At 35.1% G+C, this 20,173-nt stretch overlaps 1 protein-coding gene across 3 annotated transcripts in view; it reads left to right on the top strand.

Moving 5' to 3' along the window:
• Positions 1-19,666, top strand: part of Khc-73 (Kinesin heavy chain 73) — a 110,693-nt gene extending 91,027 nt beyond the window's left edge. Inside the window, exons 22-40 of one of the 3 annotated variants that reach the window (XM_090103142.1) lie at positions 4,591-4,705; positions 4,971-5,072; positions 5,298-5,403; positions 5,528-5,719; positions 6,241-6,385; positions 6,767-6,915; positions 7,262-7,407; positions 8,786-8,827; positions 9,897-10,065; positions 10,904-10,918; positions 11,893-11,958; positions 12,492-12,625; positions 12,725-12,851; positions 13,115-13,555; positions 14,026-14,159; positions 14,579-14,714; positions 15,467-15,631; positions 16,175-16,327; positions 16,805-19,666. In XM_090103142.1, coding sequence (XP_089959268.1) covers positions 4,591-4,705; positions 4,971-5,072; positions 5,298-5,403; positions 5,528-5,719; positions 6,241-6,385; positions 6,767-6,915; positions 7,262-7,407; positions 8,786-8,827; positions 9,897-10,065; positions 10,904-10,918; positions 11,893-11,958; positions 12,492-12,625; positions 12,725-12,851; positions 13,115-13,555; positions 14,026-14,159; positions 14,579-14,714; positions 15,467-15,631; positions 16,175-16,327; positions 16,805-16,887 — 2,620 coding nt within the window. In that variant the 3' untranslated portion in view covers positions 16,888-19,666. Of the gene's footprint in view, positions 1-4,590; positions 4,706-4,970; positions 5,073-5,297; positions 5,404-5,527; positions 5,720-6,240; positions 6,386-6,754; positions 6,916-7,261; positions 7,408-7,935; positions 8,068-8,785; positions 8,828-9,896; positions 10,066-10,903; positions 10,919-11,892; positions 11,959-12,491; positions 12,626-12,724; positions 12,852-13,114; positions 13,556-14,025; positions 14,160-14,578; positions 14,715-15,466; positions 15,632-16,174; positions 16,328-16,804 lie in introns of all 3 variants that reach the window. The other 2 variants (XM_090103141.1, XM_090103140.1) reach the window with 2 other exon arrangements.
• The last annotated feature ends 507 nt before the right edge of the window (positions 19,667-20,173 follow it).

The raw sequence follows: 20,173 nt of genomic DNA, 5'->3' as shown, positions 1-20,173 counted from the left end.
CGGTTACACTTAAGTTTAGCCGGCTAAAGATAGAACAAACTAACATTAACACCTCGTCGAAAATAAACCTAAGTTTAGCCGGCTAATCTTAAGTTTATGTTCTCACCTACCTTTAGCCGTGACATATACAAGACTTACAAAATAAACATTATACTCCTTTTTATGCAGTTGTGTAAAATTTTAATATAATAAAGATTAATTCTCATCTCATTTCAAATTATACTTAGAAAAATATTTTTTTATCGACGTTCAAGTTAAAAGCAGTCCGTCACTAAGAAAGTCGTAAAAATTAACGACCTTTTAAGCGACGAGTTTTTAAATTCAACTCTATCACTAAGTTCATAAAGATTAAATTTGAATTTCTCTTCAAGATAGTCTCGCTACATCACTTTATAGTCTCGTGGGGAGTGCGGTTCAATATCGCGTTCTAAATTCAACTTTATCGCTTAGTTCATAAAGATTAAATTTGTATATTTTCTCTTCAAGATAGTCTCGCTACATCACTTTATAGTCTCGTGGGGAGTGCGGTTCAATATCGCGTTCTAAATTCAACTTTATCGCTTAGTTCATAAAGATTAAATTTGTATATTTTCTTTCCATGATAGTCTCGTGAGGCCGCATCAATGATCGAGTACACACATGACTCGATTATTTGTCTTGATCATATCGCTAAACGATATATCGACGATTATTAGAAATTGCATTTAATTAGAAATGTACGTTAAAAAAATAAAAAAATATACACAAATGAAAGGTTATTCCATCTTTTTTAATATTCGACATGTTTGAATTGCTTCTGCAAGACTTGACAGTGCAAAACGGCATTTTTAGCGGAGCACTCGCAGACGTCCTTTCGATGTTTTACGAATACGCAGAGTGTTCGTAATCGATTACGCAAGTAGTTTTTATGAAAGCATAAGATTTTTCGATTCGAATAATCTTATACCTCGGCAAAAGGGGAAACGCCTGCGTGTGTTATCCATTACTTAATGATCTAAGGTTTATAAGCACAGAATACATAATAGTAGCTAAACGCTACAAAACGGACACTCCGCCTCCCGCCAAAATTAAACACTTACCTCACCCCGCACGATCATGCTATAAATGGGCCGCATTTTTCAGCAAGGACGATACGCAACGAAGATTGACAACATAAATCAAATTGACTTAAAGTAATTTTACTATTTTGGATTTGTGATTATCGTTTTTCGTAGAAAATGGTTAGATATTGTGCTGTTTACGGATGTATTTCAACAGAAAAACGCGAATTTTTTTTTACGCTAGTCACAAATGTGCCAACCATAAAGCGTTAAGGGCTTGGTCTAGTAGTGCAAACAAATGCATCCTGTCATCCTATATGTAAATAATACAAATGTACTAAGGGAAAGTTGCTCCACTTAATTTTTAAAAATTAAATCATTCGTATGCATAATTTAATATTCGTAATAAATACCAAAAATGACATTTTGAAACAATTTTCGTGAAAATTACACCTTGTGATTTTTTTTTATCAGTACACAAAATTTGCGAATACTTTCTATTGATATCTTCAACTTCATGTTTATATAACTGATCAACTTTTACAAAGAAATTTGAACGAAATATAAAAAAAAAATAAGCTTTCCATACAAAATGCATAACTCTATACATTTTTTTCGACCTAAGTTTCTTAATGAAAGTTGTTCAGTTTAACTAATAAAACGGATAAAGAAATTTTGTATATAATAAAAAAATGTAATGTTTGTGTTAAAAAATTATAAAATAGAAAAATACGCAAATGAAAACAAAAGATATTTATTTCTGACTAGCTTCCGCCCGCGACTCCGTCCGCGCGGATGTCGGTCTTCGCGTCTTCTACAGATTTATTATATTATGTATGTATAATATATAGATTTATATTGATAAACCTAATAAATCTTTTGCTAGCATTCTGATGCTTTATCGGTTGCACTGGATTTATCTCTTTTTTTTTCAATCGCTTGAATGATATAGGATGGGTCCTTGATGGGCATCGAATGCTGAAGTCTCGAATCAATCAATTCTGACAGTAGGCAATTTATGTAAAATCTTGAAAATGGTCCATCATTTTATTTTGCCTAAACGTTACATAATTTTTTATATATTCTATTTTTAACGAATGATTCACTCCAGTCCAAACAGCAAATAAGCAGACTTCTGCTTCTTCGTTTAGTTGCAGAAGCAGAAGTCTGCTTATTTGTATTTCAAAAGTGTTATTTTTTGCATTGTATTTCAAATATTAATTTTTTTATTTTTAACCGCATCTTCCGCATTCATGTCTTTTGCCGGAATTAGATATTTAACTTCTACTAGTCCCATTTTCCCTTTTTGATATGGGAGTGTATAAAGTAAATTTTTTAGATATTTTTCGTTATACTTTTAAAAAGTTATTATTGTCATTTTGCTCATTAGGTAAAGTAATTTCGATATCAGTTTTAAGTTTTTTGATACCTGCAATAATAACGTCATAATCGCCTGCACATACTTAACGATTACACTCTGTATAAAATCCACCATCCACATTCATAATGTTTTCCTGTTCTCCTCTCCTTTACGCTGTTCACCGATACATTTTAAATGAGTAAATCTGCTACCACTGAAGGATGTTTCATTGTGATCAGCAAATTTTCACCACTGTTGTCGATTATTTGTTTTTCATTTTTAATCAGCAATTGGGAATCATCAGTTTTGTTTTTTGCAGATTGGTGATGTACCCTAACAATACGTCGAAAAGGGAAAGCATCAACGAATTATCGTTTTCGTCCTCTTTTTTTATTCTTCGCGTCTCTGTTACTTGTGTTTGTTTAGTTCTCAACACCCACTGAATTTTCTATGTTAATGTGATCTTCCATTACATCTGAGTTTTGATGATGTGATGATAATCCATTCGTTTTAATATTGGTACTTAGAGTTGGTGGACTAAACTAGAAATGGCGGACTAAATTTGTCAGCGCGTCTGATCGTAAGATCAGAATATAAAACCAACATCCTGTATTTAAGTTACAAAATTAATAATCAAACAACATGCCGCTACGTTGAAAATGACTAGAAGAAAAAATTAAAACACCTCGGCATATAATTTTGGAGTAAACAAATCATTTTCCCCGTATGGGGATTTCCCCGGATGAACTTGGGAAGTTCAAGTTCTCAATACAAGTTTATATTATATTTCATATTTCTCAAACGAAAAATAAACATTTTTGGAACTTCAAAAAAAATATATTATAAGAAAATTTATGAGCTTACTTTAGTTTTAAAGAAATATACATCCCTTTACTGACACGCCGTAAAATAAAGAAATTGTTGCCAATCACCTTTGCAATCTATTTGGTTTCATTAACTTTATGTTCGAAGATAATTTTTTTTCTAGTAGTTACACGCGTATTTGTTTCGTTTATTTTCCATATCAAAATCAAATGTTTAAAAATACGAATATTTGCACAAAACTAAGATAAAAATAATCAATTAACAAAAATATTAAATTTAATGAAGTAGAGCAACTTTCACTTCGGTATGAAGGAAAATCGAGCGTAGAGCACACGTCAGAACGCTCCGGCCCAAGGAGCGCGACTAAAGAAATTCGCTAGGATTTTTCCTCATTATTTTAAATATTTTTTTAATATTTAAAGAATTATCAAAATTAAAAAAAAAAATGTTTTAAAGGATTAATAATCATTGGTCTTCAACCAACTCGAATAAATTAATGGAAAAAATAACTTTTAGCAGTATTCATCAATAGATTTTGTAAGGCAAAAAATGGGAAATTTAATGAATTTATAACGTTCTAATTAAGAAAATCATAAGTTTTTCGGCAATTGTAATCAGCAGTTTTTAATAACGACTATATAAGGATAATAATGCGCTGATCAGATTTTATAAATTGTAATCGGTTGCAACGTAGTGAGTGCACAAACTTAGCTCGAAATGTCTTTGGGGGAAAGAGACTTATCTTGAAGGCCTGATTAAGGTAACATAAAGTAACTTTATACATGTGAAAAAATTCACGCGCATTGCGTATATAACACTAATTGATAAACAAGAAAAAAAAATTCAGTTTATCATTTCATTAGCCGGGAAAAAATTGTCAAATAACTTGTTGAAAACGCAATTTTGCTAGACTGCAGCCTTAACACACACTTTTGCAGTCTCTACAGTGTGACTGTCAAAATGATAATTTTGTATGGAGTGTCCGGGGTGTGCTATAAAGGTACAGGTCAGCACGTTAGTCAAGTGCGGGTTGGCAAATGTCACATGTGGTCGAACTTTTTGAGCCGTCGACATGTCTGTCTCCTCACGATGTTTTTCTTCACCGTTTCAAGCATTGGTGACGTTATTAACATACGCAGAAAATTTGATAAATCTGATCGATGCTGCACACTTGTCCATATATACAAGCTCGTATATTCGCATAATATATGGAAAAAATATTTTCGGCAATGTATTTTTTACCAAGATTTTGTGGCATTTTCGAAAATACAGCAAATCAATTTGAATACATTGTATCTTTAGTTATGTTTTACCATTCTAAAAAATACAATTGTATGAATAAAAAAAATAACATATTGTAAACAGGTCACGGCTCCAAAAACCGCTCGACTCGTACCAAGAGGAAGACCTCGCCGTGCTCCGCGAGAGGTGGAGCGAAGCGCTCGCGCGTCGGAGACAGCACTTACACGCACAGCTACAGGTAAATATATGGTTTAAAAAAAAAAACTCAAAACTCAAAATTAATAAATTATTATTTTTGGCTAGATTTCTTTTTTTGTAAAGTTTTGTGTGAACGTAGATTTTGTTAATTCACTTAGTAATTAAGAAGTACAGTACGCGGGAAAGAGAAAGATGATGGTGTCACGTAAATACGATTTTTTTTAAATATTGTAATCATCAGTTATTATGTTAAGTATCTTTAATACATATTTGATGATAATGTACATATTTGTATTTTTGTTTAGAAATTGGTGAACATGTCGCCGTCGTTGAAGAGTGAACGCGATATGGAGAGGGAACAGTCGCTCGTTGAACAGTGGGTTTCGCTCACTGAAGAAAGAAATGCGGTACGTTTAAGCGATAAACATTTGTTAAAAAATGTGTCAAAATAAAATAAAATATTATATGTATATATTTTAACACTATCGTTAGTGCGGCCTTGTATTTTTCATTTTTTTTTACAAAAATAAAGTTTTTTGTTTATGGTAAAAAAAAAAAAATTGTAGCGTGTAAATAGCATATCTGATGGTCCCTTTGTACTTTTTATTTGAATATTACCAAAAATATCGCAGGTTTTGGTACCAAGTCCTGGCAGTCCGATCCCTGGAGCGCCGGCCGCGTGGAACCCCCCGCCCGGCATGGAACAACATATTCCTGTTTTGTTCTTGGATCTTAATGGTATGTCTTTTTCTTGTCCTATATCTTTACTTGTCTGAAGTGCCTATAGAAGAAAAGTATCATCCCTATATATTTTTTTTTGACAAAATAAATTTCAGTTTAATAAGAATATGTTTGATTTCAGCGGACGATCTAACAACACACGGCACCGGCGAAGAAGTCTCCGTAGCGGGTCTCCACTCGATCCTGCCCAAGGAGCACGGCAACAAGTTCTACGAGCTGCAGCTGGTGCAGCACCACCACAAGGACGTGAGCGCGGCCGCCGCGTGGGACTCCTCCATACACGACTCGCAGTACCTCAACCGCGTCACTGAGGGTGAGGGCCCTGCACGCTGCACTGTATACACCACACTCGATCCTGCCCAAGGAGCAAGCACTTGTAGTGATACCTCGGTCTGACTAGCTAAAACTATCCAATATCATCCGTTGGGGGCTTAATGGTCGGCCAGTCGAGTAGACTGGTCGAGGATCCTCCCTTTTTCGACGGAGAAATTCCACCTTCCTTTTTCCACACATCACACATGCTACTCCTGAGGAGAGAGGCTGCACACGTTTGCACATCTTCTGGTATTGCGTATGTCGTTCGGGATAAAGCATAGTAAACGAAAACACAATAATAAAGTTTTACACTGCACTAAAAATACTTTAGTGTACCTTAAAAATATTGTGTAGGGCACCAAAAACAAACAATTAATTATATAGTAAAAACGATATAAAAGATTGCCCCCTAACTAATTGCCTTATAACTTAACATCTAGACATGATAAAAGAATAAATACATAGTACAAAATATACATTATTTATTGTATTTTTCTCAATAAAAACATTATTATACAGCAAACGAACGCGTATACCTGATACTGAAAACAACGGTGCGTCTCTCCCACCCGGCGCCGATGGAGCTCATCCTGCGCAAGCGACTCGCGCTCAATATCTACAAGCGGCAGAGTCTTACTGATCGGATACGGAAGAAGATCGTTAGGTAAGCTTTGACAATTGATTTAATTTTGATTTTTTACACGGAAAGGGTTGTGCGACAAGTTTATTTTATAAGTCATTTGTCCTGTTTAAAAAGGTCCATTTTGTTATGTTCTATTTGTGATAAGTTCGATTGAGATGAGAAAGTAAGGATTTAAAATTTCAACAAGTAATTTCTTGCATTTTCTGAAAAATTTCAACAAGTAATTTCTTGCATTTTGTGAAGCCAAGTTATTGTTAATTTATCGGCGGTTGACTTGTTAATTTAATAATTTAAGATATAAGGGTCACTAATGCACTATTAAACCACTTTTGTATTTTTTACTATGACAAGATTTTACTAACCTACACTCGCACTATCCATAAACTTTAGCACGTATTACAGGACGGATCAGCTCACGCAAACCGGGGTGACATACGAAGTGGTGTCGAATATTCCCAAAGCGTCTGAAGAGTTGGAGGAACGGGAGAGTCTCGCGCAAATAGCCGCTACCGGGGAGGACTCGAGCTTCGCTGATGGGGAGACTTATATCGGTTAGTTGGGGGCATTTTATAGGGTTTTTCGTATTTGGTTGATTAAGGATTTGTAATGGGGTGTTTCAGAAGGTTGTTCTGTACTTATCTTTTACAAAAGACGATTATAGTGTACAATCATTTTCTATATATGTACTTCAAAATTTGTTGAATTACTTTGTTGGAATAAATTATTATAATAGATTTAAATAATTTCCCATGTACGCGACGTAGCATAAAATGATTGTGCACTTTCCTTAACTTCTTCCACTTTATTTGAGATTTTCGTTCTATTAAAACTGTAATACCTTTGTTATTGCTCTTTAGATTATAAAATTAATAACTATATTGTTATTAAAACTTCCAGAGAAATACACGCGAGGCGTGAGCGCAGTGGAAAGCATCCTTACCCTCGACCGTCTACGTCAGAGCGTAGCCGTTAAGGAGTTAGAACAAGCCCGCGGCCAACCGGTCACCATGCGCAAGACGGCCTCCGTGCCCAACTTCTCGCAGGTAAACTATTGTAGACCCTATTGTGAGGGGATAAGACACAGTTTACGTTGTAGTGACGACACTGCACTAGCGTGTATTGATGATTCTTTTTTGTATGGTGGGACAATTGGGTAAATTTTTGTTTGATTAATTATATTTTTATAACAAATACGTGGTCATCAATAAATGCTCAGTTAAAATAAAGGAAACAATGAAATATTTTCCGCGATTTATTTTACGCTCACAACTTACACCGCTTATTCGAAAACGAACAGTAGTTTCAATGCAGGCGCAAACACACGATACATCGAATAAATGAGAAGTAATTGGTTATTCTTGTTGCATCTTGCGTTCGGGAATGTTCCGCTCGTACCATGACAATGCATCTTAACAAAATTCATATTCAAAATCATACCAATTAATTCTTCTATTTAACACATACAGGGCTATTCATCTCCTAGAAAGCTTCACACATTGGACACACGACAGTAAGAGCGAGGCCGTGCGTTGAGATGCAACAATAATACAAAGTATATGTGATTATTTCAGGGTGCTTTCTCACGACGCGACGCGTTTCAAACGCTTTGCAACGCGACTCGATATGTCGTTGATTTCGTATCGTCATTGCAAGGGCAGGAATACGATGCTCTCGGTCAGGATGACGCGTCGTCGCGTTGCGTGGTGAGAAAATATCCTAAATTATGTTGCGTCTGCTTACATCGATGATACAGTATATAAATGATGATCCGTTTCCACTACACACTCGAGCGTCGACGCTTTATACAACGCTATTAACTTGAGCTGTCCGCTGGTGTTATTTGTCGTTACTAACATATTAACAGAAAATGTATACAAATTTTGAATTGACTGTGAGAATTTTATAAAAATAACAATAATGTATAAATGTGCTCAGCTTTTCATTTGATTGTTTCCACGAGCGATAGGTGCGTATGCGATACGTGAAACACGACGATATTACACGAACTACCCAATCGTTATGTGAATTATGAGATTCTATAGTGCGTGTAAACTATTCAATATCGTTAAAATGGCTCAAATAAATATTCTAAGTTGATGTTTTTGCTACTCGTAAAGTCCAGAGTCGTTACAATCGTACAAAGAAATGCACTATAGAATCTTGTAATATTAAAACAAAATTATGTAATAATTTAGTAACCAGATCAACAAACGCATAAATGATTTTAGTTTGAAAATTTTCCATAATAACTGTAAAAGCTACTTTAAATTTAATAATCAATGTAATAAAGTCCATATTTAACATTTTGTTACTTGCGTTGTTGTATTTGATTATTACTTATAAATAAAAGAGGTTAAGTTACATCTCGCTCGTGTATGCAATCATTAATGATGTGTGTTGTCGCTACGCACGCGGGCGCAGCTGTCTCAGGCGCTCGAGAACGCGGCCAAGAGCGGGAACAACGTGAGTCAGCATGGCCCTTACACTCGCATACTGTCTGTTGCATTTCATTTTGAAGTGAAACTTCTTTCATGGCAATACCGTCACGCCATAATCAAGGTGCTTTTCCAGCAATAATGTGCAAGTGTAGTGAGGAATGTATTTGTAAGTAAGCAATAGTATCGCTTCTAACTTCAAATTAAATGAAGCGATATGATTGGTTATATACAAACACATTCCTCGATACACATCCTCGCACATTATTGTTGGAAAATCACCCTAAGGCGACGATATTCGTATTATTGAATCTTGCCAAAGAAGTTTCACTTCTGACACGTGTGCTCGGCACACACGCTCTTTTTTGTTTCTCGCTATTATGGTATATTGCGGTAGAACACTGTATATAATGGTCAATGTTTAATAATGTGACAAATTATTGACAGTTATAGCATCTGTAATTGATAGCTAAAGTGTAGACGTTGCAAGAATGGTTCCTTTGATTCGATGATACTTTGATGTTGGAAAGAGATGTATGAATATTTTTGTGCTGTTTGTATGAACATTTTATTTTCGTCGCTGCAAGTCTTGGTGGTCGCTGTAGGACTGGGCATGTTACATGTTTTATGTTCCCTCCATCTATTTATATTATTTGGCTAGCTTAAGAGCTCTTTAGTTTAGTGGTTACCTTTCTGTATGTGCAGGGAACTTATGTCCAATATCCTATGTTAAAGAAACTAGTCTATATTATATCAATTGGTCATCCATCAATACTTCTTTTAATCACCCTTTTGTTCACTAAATGGTGAAATGTAGCACGATCACAAATCACCAGGAAAAATGTGTGAATTTGATCTTAATTTTTACAACAAGACACTTTTAAATGATTACAATTAGATTTTTACTTACATTCTTTAAAATCTTTGGCATAATATTTAATTATTTCTTGAATAATTGAATCGTTTAATCGTTATCCAGCAACGTAATTTAATCGACAAAATAAACGTCTCTACTCAATTTATTAAAAAAACTATTTTATCAAAAATACGATGACTCCACACCAAAGCCCCCTACTAAACAAACTGAATCTATTTAGATAATGCGCCTGGACTCATCGTTCGAGTCGCTAGCCGGTCTCTCATCAGGCCGGTCGGGCAGTGTGGCCGACTTGGCAGACGAAACTCCGCGTCGTATACGTCACTCGTACGCGGCGCCCGCACACAACGACCCCGACCTGACCACGCCCACCAAACCCTTCGGACTTGGTACGTATTTAACTATGACAAAGTGTGCGATTTATAATTATTTTTTAATGATTATCACGTTTCCTATTGGTGATTTTTATTTCTAATAATTGTGGTTTTTTAACAGGACAATGTGTGTATTAATATTTTATATACTCGTCTCACTGATGTACTTCTTTTCTGCTACTCCTCTTGTCACGACACATTACCATTTTTATAGCTCACCCCAATTGATCCTTTCACTAGGTCCGATGTTTAGACGAGATTAATAAATACTACATATACTTCATACAACCGAGAGTTAGTTTTAGTGCATAGAGTAGATTTAGGATATAGGCATATTTTGCAATAATTTTTGTATATAATTGCACGAATACGTAGGTTTTTAGTATAGCCCTACCGATAAACCGATTTAACACATCCATGACAATGATATACACACTCCCCAGCTAGAATATTTTACATTATTTTTATTTTATTTCTTTTCACTGTTCACAATTTTATACCACCATACATTCACAATGATTTTATTTCGTCTTGCTTTGTGGCAACGCTATGCTCCCAGATACTAATACTCTTTCTCTATCTCTTTTCTCTTACAAAATTATATTTTTCTTTTTTTCGAAATTAACTTGAGTGGGTTTCACTCATTTTTTTTTAAATATAACACGCCTTTTTAGTAATTGATTTGTTATGACTGAAATAAGACGCTTTTTTCTGAATTTAATTTATCAAAAATTTATTCAAATTCAGTCCGTACTGCAAATATTAAGAAGGCTGTTCGAAATTTTTCAAAATGTGATCCCGGCTTAAACTAACATTGTTTTTTTGTTATATCTTGACCCCTCGCAACCTTCAGGCTCGTTCCTATCAGGTAATCAGGTGACAATAAATGGTATTGACTGGGAATGGCGCAGTATGGCAAAACTATTAGACGAATGCAATGTTAACATTGGAAATAATTAGTTGTGTTGTGATACCTTTATATAATCAAAATTAATAGTCATTCTTGGGTAATTGGCTGTAAACATCTTTGATAATAATGTAAATTTAATTCGTCCGAATTAAAATAATGATTTCGTAAGGATCAAATGTATACAATATACTGAGGCTGTGATATCTTAACGGATTAGCTTCCGGCATCCAGCAAGCTTCTGTCGTTGTGTTTTGTTTGTTTGCGTGTCACTTTTATTTGCATGAAACAAGCATGTCCTTGTTTTTTATTTTTTATCCCTTCCACTTAATTTTACTGCTGTCAATTCAGCAGATCACGCTTTAAGGGACAATAAGATTTGCATTTGTTTACAATGAAAACTAATATACGTCAATGATACAGCCATGTTATACAATTTGTACGGTGTTGTAAGACGATAAAATGAAAAACTTGAATAACAGTCGTATTGTAGATGGTAATAGTAGTATATTGTTATGGTATTCGTAACATATATGTAGGTGTGTGTGTTAGGAACGAGATGCATGTATCAAGTAGTAATTACTTGAAGTAAACAATAAAACATAGATATAATATGAAAGCATGGAATTAGAAAGTGTTATTTAGCGTCCAGATACATGAATGAATTATTTATCTATGGATATTGTCGTAAGAATCTGGACCTGTATATACATATTTATATTTTATATAAGTACTCTATTATAATGCTATAAATAATTTCTTTGATAAGTACTCAAATAAAAGTTCAATTTTAAGATAATAAATACTATCATATTAACATTTTTCAGTCTCAAATAATGTCTTAAAATAATTGGTGAACTGTCCTTCGTTATTTTGGTCTATTGTGTGGTCTGGTATACGTTATTATGACACATGTACTAACATTTCTATTTCAGCTCGACCAACGTTCCTTAATTTGAACTTGAACCTGAACTCTCTGAGACTGCAGACGCCGAATAAGTGTACGTGATGACATTTAAGTCGTAGAATCATTAGATTGGCTTGTTTCGAATATTTTTCGTTGTCTCATATACACTTTGGTTGTTTTTTGTTTTGTGTTATTTGCGTATTGGTGCTTGTTTGGTACCTTCGACGTAGGTAACAACTGCTACGTTCAATCAAACATTGATGCATCATTTTATATTTTGTTTTATTTTTCATCTATGCTTGGAGTCTCCTTAGGAGTCTTACATCAAGCGGAGTTGGCATGAACTTCATACATTTCAGCATGAATTGGCAATATATCGCATCTCAAAATTCTCTTGTATATTGGTCGCAATCTTTTATAGTCATATTTTAAGTAGATAGTCTAGTAAAAGTATTCAAGTTTGTTTTGTAAATTTTGGACACGTGTCAGCTGTAGGTTCAGATCATTTGTAGATACGCTCGTTTTTTTGGCTGATTTTATTCATGATAATATATGATGATTTGCTGAACATTTTTGTGTCTGTATGAACATCCTTACATTGTTGGTAATATATCTTGGTACTTGCAGCGTCTCCTGCAAGTGGGAAATTGGGTTTGCGTATGACAACACTACACGAAGAGCCGGGAAGGCGTAACGACGAAGATTCTCATTCTGAACCGGAATCGGCCCCTACTGATGAATTGACCACACCACGCTCACACGTAAGTATAAAACAAATATAAATAATATGATTTGGTTACAATAAAGTGACATAAATGGTCAGAATGGGGATATATTTCATAATTTTATTTTGATTTCAGCGTACCCGATCGCGTGCCACTTCTCGTGGTTTCTTGCCAACATCAAAAACACTGGACTCATTGCATGAACTCGCCTGCGAACGAATTCCCAACAAGAATTCACCGTCGATATCTTCTAGTGGATACGGTAAGTAAATAGCAATAATTTAGTAATTTAAATATATTTTTTTGATATTGACTAATTAAGAGGTATTTTTACTATGTTTTATTGAAGTGAAACTTCTTTATCGGGGTTGGACAAAAATTTAATGTAACATTTTTGCGTTACGCCGTACGCGTGACATTTTTGCGTTACGCCATACTCGTGACATTTTTAAGGTCATAAAGAAGTTTCACTTCTTACGTGTGTACTCTAGTACACGCATACATTTTTTTTATTTATGTCTTCAGGTTCACAAGCCGTATCATCGACGAACCTGACCAACGATGACACGCTGTCCATACGCAGCATGTCCGTTGACGACACACCTGATTTCGACAAAATCGACTACACGCACTTGAGTCGAACGAAAACCTCCATGGCCGGCCTCAGGAACGAAATCAGTGAACTGCGAAGCGATATAACAGACTTGAAGAACGAAATAGTCGAGTCGAAAAATGAGCTCGAGGATGTCGCTTTCGAAAAGACCAAAACGCCAGTACTGACTCCGGGATCGAGGAATAGGATAAATCCTTTCTTACGGGATTGTGAGGAAGCTATGAAGGATGATAAGGACTCGCAGATATTGGACCCGCTCGGCGCCATACCGGTGGAGACGCACGCTGTGGTATCTAGTCAAAACAAAACCGAGCTACAGGTCAACGGGGAATCGGCGCATGATACTTCGTTTGGTGAGTAGCATTTATTTGTTTCATTGTACCAAATTAAGCTGATAAAAATTTTCAGCCATGTATTCATTTATAATTGTTTTTTTTTTTCGAGTCACTCTTAATTCGTGAGATTGACGTATCATGATTAGATGTAAAAAGAAAAATGTTGTGTGGTTTTATGAAACCACGGTAAAAGTGAAACTTAGGCACAAAATTATCGTATTTGTACGATAACTATCGTACGGTTCGACCGTCACGCGACATGCGCTACACAGACCAAAAAGTTTAAGACGATGTAATAAAAGTTTCACTTTAATAATGATTCTGGACAGAATATGGAAACTGAATTATACATAACATTTATTTAGATTACATTTTTTTATTACATTTATTTATATTAAACTACGAATTTATCCGTTTATAGAGTTACATTTTATATATTTGGCTATTTTTTTATGCTTGGCTGTATTTCATTTAAGTTATATTTACAGGTGAAGCGGAAATAGAATCAGTGAGCTCCGAACAGTCGAGTCACGGGACGCGAAGTCGTGAGGCGTCTTCGGTTGGGGAGAGCGACTCGCCCGGACCAGACCCGGTTGTTAATACATCGCTGCCCGCTGGCAAGGTTCGTATTGTTTGACGAAAATTACAAAAGGAATGATGACAGTTTGATGATTTAATATAGTGGATGGTATACGTCGATAATGTTATTATAGTAAAATTTATAATTCAGTAATATTATAGTGGATGATTATGGTTTTGTTGAAGGAGAATAATATTGTCTTTAATGTATAAAATCAAGGAGAAAACTTCTTTTAGTGTTTAAATTTGTTGATAGCGTTTAATTAAAAAAAAATTGTATTTTATAAAATACGTGTTTAGTCTATGTAACTCGGTAAAATTATTTTTCGAATGAAAATAATTTTACAACGCAATACACGTATATACATACTTTACACTATTTTACACGTATTTTGCGAAAGTATTTCCTCTTCATAACATTTATTAATATAATATAATTACAAATAAACATAAATCTTGCAGGTGGTACGGCGTCGTGCGAACAACGCTCGCAGTGCGGCACGCGCGTCTTACCCCGCGGCTCGCAAAGCGTACGAACAAGCGCCATCACGTGCGCTACGAGACACGCCCGCGTCCTCTACTGAGAGGATCTTGCATGGTAAGTGTTTTGGTGTTAATTTGGTTGTTTGTTTATCTATCTCGAATTCTTATAAATCTTGTCTTATAAACCGATACGAAATTTTTTCCCATTTGTATTAATTATAATGGTGTATGACGTATATAAATAGAAGTGTTTGGTGTGTAAGTAGAGCATTCAAGTTTCTCGAGATTTTTAATGGTTTACTTGTGTCGTTATGACCTTGTTTGTAATTAAGAAAAATAATTTTGAGAACCACCGAAAATCAGTGCTGTATAGGAATACAGCACTGATTTTCGGTGCTGTATTCCTTCCTTTTTGTTCCTGTATAGGAATACAGCACTGATTTTCGGTGCTGTAAAATAGCTGCTGAATAGGAATTCAGCAGCTATTTTTATTTTGTAATTTTACATGTGTGATGATTTTTGAAGTGAAACTTCTTTAGCTGCGTTGAGAGTAAAATTTCAAGGTCGCGTCATGAAATAAGGCGATATATACGATTTTGATATCTTTGAATCTTGCCAAAGAAGTTTCACTTCTGATACGTATTTTTTTTCATTATTCTAATTTGTAAAATCTGTTGATTATAATAGCTCAACTTGTGGTAATTTATGATGAATGTATGTTTATTTGTTCTAATTGGCTGTGCTAACTGTGGCTCCTGAGACACAGTTTTAAACTAGTTCGGGAGCCGAAGGATTCATTATCTAGACCTGTATATAATTATTATGTCAATAAAGATGTTTATTATTATTATTTATTTAATTTGACAGACGAGTCGTCGGAATGCGAGCGCTCGCACACTTTACCCGAGTGGATGGCGGTGGGCGAGAGTGTGCAGCTGCGGCTGAGCAGCTCCACGGGCGTGGTGGCGTACATCGGGCCCACGCACTTCGCGAGCGGCACCTGGGTTGGTGTCGAGCTGGACGCGCCCACCGGTCAGTTATACACAATATTATACTACGGTCGCGAACCAAAAAGAATTTCGTGCATAACCGTATAAGCTATTTTTGTCGCACCCTCGTAAACATTATTACGCAAGAGCGACAGAGATAGGTATACCAAATCAATGTACGAAATTATTTGTGTTTCGCGACCTTAGTATAGGTGTGCCGTGCGGTTTTACCCGCATTGCTCCGCTCCTACTGGTTTTAATGAAATGATATAATAAATATAAATTATAGCCTATATAGCCTTCCTTGATCAATGGACTACCTAACAGTGAAATAATTTTTCAAATCGGACCCGTGATTCCTGAGATAGGCGCGTTCAAGCAAACAAACTATTCAGCTTAAACATTAGTATGGATGTTAAACGAAACACAGGGATATAAGGCTTTTTGTGGCCATGAATTGTGCAAATTTCCAAATATTGCACTTGCGTGTGTAGTATTTGAACGTTTATGTTGATATTAAACTGGATTTTTAATTATTCATTATTTCATTGTACCCATCATTACTAATTTATTTTATATTCCACAGGCAAGAACGACGGCTCAGTAGCCGGTATACGCTACTTCGAGTGTCGGCCGCGGCATGGCATCTTCGTGCGCGGTGAAAAACTGGCGCAAGATCGCCGCGGACGGTCCGCGCGAGCCTTCCGCAGCGCTGAGCTCACGCGGGCCACTAGCAAGGGTGAATGCTGACACTTACACTTACACTTGCACTTAATCCATCAGGCCCCGGAATCACAGACACAATAGAGAATATATTGTGTCGCGGTCGGATCTGGCCGTTCGGGGCTCAATGGGTTAAAGACACACTTAAAATGGCTCTAACTGACTCAAACATTTATTTATTCAATAAGACTTGTTCTAGAAGCACTTTTGAAACGTCATAACATAGTGTTACCATTTACTCATTCATACTTACATTTGACTAGAATGATACTCAAAGTTACTGTTGCATCAACACTTACAGTGGCAGTCACACTAATGATATTTCGCTCACACTTATAGTTCAACTTTCACTTACAGTTATGGACACACTACAGAACTACTCACATTTATAGTAACATAAAACACTGACACTTAAAGTTACACTTACACATAACAATAACCGTTAATGACCTGACTATTGTGTGTATAAACTATTATCTTTTTATTCCCGCAGGTGAAGGCCTACAGAACCTGCACAGATCGCGGAGTCGCGGCGACAGTATAAACGCGGTCGGCACCAAGACCAGGAGCAAATAATCGCACGTCCACACTACGAGTCCAAGTCCTCTTTATGTTGCACTCTTGTAACGCTATGGTGCTTATATTGTGTATATTTTGTTCTCGTCGCGTGTAAAAGCAATAATTTACCCACGTTTTCGTTTCACATTCCCCGGGACGTTCGTAGGTCGGTGTGTGGTGCGTCCACGCAGAGCTAATCCGTGAGGTGTTAACCTTTAGCTCTGTGGCGTCGTACCATTGGAGGAAAACTATTTTCTCGCTTCGGTTGTCACGTTTGTAACCGATGGTCGAAGGAATTTTCACGTTTTCTACGCAGCTGTTCGATTTATTAGCGAAATATTTTATTTTTTTGTATTGTGTACGTTTACGTTTCGTTTTTATCATTAAAACGCGTTTGTAAATAAATTTGACATTCAATCGATTTATAATATAATTTTATTTTTTATTTTATCATTATTTTACTGTAAATACGTGGATGTTTGCGTGTGTTTTTATTGATAATAATTTAATGATTTAGAGACCAATGAATTGTTTGTGATCGACGGAAGGCGGATTGTTTGTATAGAATTTTTTACTGTATAGTTTGTGGTAGACGTTATCGTAAATTATTTATGTATTAGCTCATTGACTTGACGCTTTTTAAGGCACATTATACACTACATGTTTGGCTTATAACAGAAAGTGTAATAAAGACACGTTTATACTGTACGCATAATGTTTTGACATATCTGCTGAAATGAATCATGACGCGAAAAGTTCCTATGGTTTTGACTAAATTTCTGTTACCCCTGTTGGTGGATGGGACTTAGGCATTTTAATGCATTTAAAATAACCCCTATTTGCTCATATTGTGTTTTGGACACGTTTGCCACTCCATTGTGATAATTTCTTGCCACGTTCTTAATTTTTTTTGAAACGAAATTTTTTCGGAAATGATTTTACCCTCTAATTTGAAACTTAAACGAAATCGTCCAATGTCACATCTACGTCCTTATAAAGACTTGTACTTAGTACACTATCGAGCCATCGCCACGGACTCTTTATAGCCAAAATATATCTCTCCATCTCCCGGCGCAAGTCACGAGCGACAATTTACTGCGAATTTTTGAATGTAATTTGACATTTGATATATTATCTAAAGAATATACGCTGATACTGATCTTTTGCGGGTTTACGCTTCGATACTCTATTGTTTTGGAATCGTTCGCTCGTCACTTGCACCACACCTATATCGATTAGGGTTGTGTAGTTAAAATTTTTGAGAATGTAAAAATTTAATGTTTGTAGACGTGTTTCAACGCGCTGTATATTGAATTCATGTGTTAAAATTTAGTCCTCAAATCATTATATCCCTCCACGGAAACAATAATCGAAACTGTATAATGTTTTCTTTCGTGTGGTAGCCATTCTCGGTAGCTTAGGTTCGGGTGACCATCAGGCCGACATAGCAAGAGTAGTGAATGTATAACCAAGTGTATTAGGGTATGTCCACATCGACCCGCTTCGCGTCCGGAGCGGTATAGTGTTAGATCACCTTATTGTATATTCCATCCTCTTAGTGATGTAATTGTTAAGTACACTTTATTGAGTACACAAATAGTGTTAATACGCCTCGTTATTTACTAGTGTTTTTAAAATTTCACTCTCAGCAAACATAGCCAGTCACTTGCCTACATTCCTCTACACGAAGTTGTAAAATATGACGATTAAGTAATAAATTAGAAAAAATATAAAAAAATATTCGCCTAACGTGCACCGGAGACTACAACGCCATTTTTCGTAGACTACGTGAACCTTGACTGACGTCGTATTTTTTCAGATAATTTTCACAAAGCTTACTAGACTGTTGTACTTAAACATTCCATTTTCAACATTTATTATCGGATTACACTATTTATAAGTTAGATTTTTATAGACAGAGTGCGAATGTTTTGCATTTTTTACCATAATCAGGCCTCAACTAGGACAGCTCAATGTGTAGTCGACTATAATGAAAATGTTGAGTAAAGTCTTTTCAAATATTGTAGGATGTGTCTTTGAAACTCTCGATGTGCTTCTGTCCAGTAGTTGTGGTAGTACTCGGGCAACGAGGGGAGTGTACTGCGTCTATGACCTATCTTTAAAAACACCAATCGCGATTGAGATTACATTTTAACGATATTAATATCTATATCCTAAGGCATAAGTACCATTTTGGATTGCAAGAAAATATGTGTCTTGGATTAAAGATGGGTTGTACAGGTATCGGTACCGCTGAGATTACGATTAAAGCATTCGGAGTGTGCACTAGGGCTCCTAGGTTTAGGCTAATAGTGACCTTGACGTCTCTTAGGTCCTAATTTATTTTAATTAGAACTAAGCTGACAATGTGCTGTGCTTTCGTTTTAAATTATAGTTAAATTGAATTATTTTTTTGTTTTATAGTGTAATTTGTATTTATTGCAGTCAATTCATTGCATCGATATGAGCTTATAAATTTGTTGTATTATTTTCGTATGTAATTATTTTTTAGTGTAGCTATGACGTTATGTATTGTGTTGCCAGTTTTAAAAATTGTGTAAAATAATGATTATTGATCACAAATGAAATGTATTTCGATTTCTTTTTATGTGATAAGCGATAGATTAGGCGGCTACTTGGTAGCATAGATGGTTGCGTAATATTCATTATTGTAAACAAATAAAGAGATTTTTAATATTTAAATACAGATAGTTCACTTCTAGTGGAAATATTTTTGCCAAGTAGCAAATTTGAGTCAACCATCGCTGTCATTATCAATAAATGTATTATAAAATTATTATTTTGATTTTTATTTGTTCTCCCATACTATACTTAGTCGTAGTGCATGGTAAAATAAGGTCTAATATTAGATTAGGTTTCAATTTACTCAGTAGATACTTCCTTTAGTTAGGTAAAATTTCATTAGTTTTCATGATTATAATAATTATTATTTTGACGTTATAATAAAGAGGAGGTTTGTTATTTATATAGGAAATCAACATCTATATAATATAAGACAGTATTTAGAAATACAATTAAATGCGTATAGCAGCTATTCACCTTATATTGAAGTTTTTAAACTTTTTAATACCTAATCAAGTGTCATACATTAAACAAGTACATGAATCAAAGTCAAATTATTTTTATAAGAAAGAACGAGACTAATATTTTTTACATTAGGTATATACAAATATACGTACCTACTATTAGAAAATCTGCCCTATATTATATTTAGCGAAAATCGTATACCTACAAAACATTTAAATGGAAGCAAATTTATCATAATTTTTTGCACGTGAACTTT

The sequence above is a fragment of the Colias eurytheme genome, chromosome 6 (genome assembly GCF_061535395.1).
Source record: "Colias eurytheme isolate Ceu_HAF_F1 chromosome 6, ilColEury1 Martin Lab GWU primary, whole genome shotgun sequence".
NCBI lineage: Eukaryota > Metazoa > Arthropoda > Insecta > Lepidoptera > Pieridae > Colias > Colias eurytheme.
The sequence above is the reverse complement of the archived record's forward strand: the minus strand, read 5'-3'. Positions and strand labels throughout refer to the sequence as shown.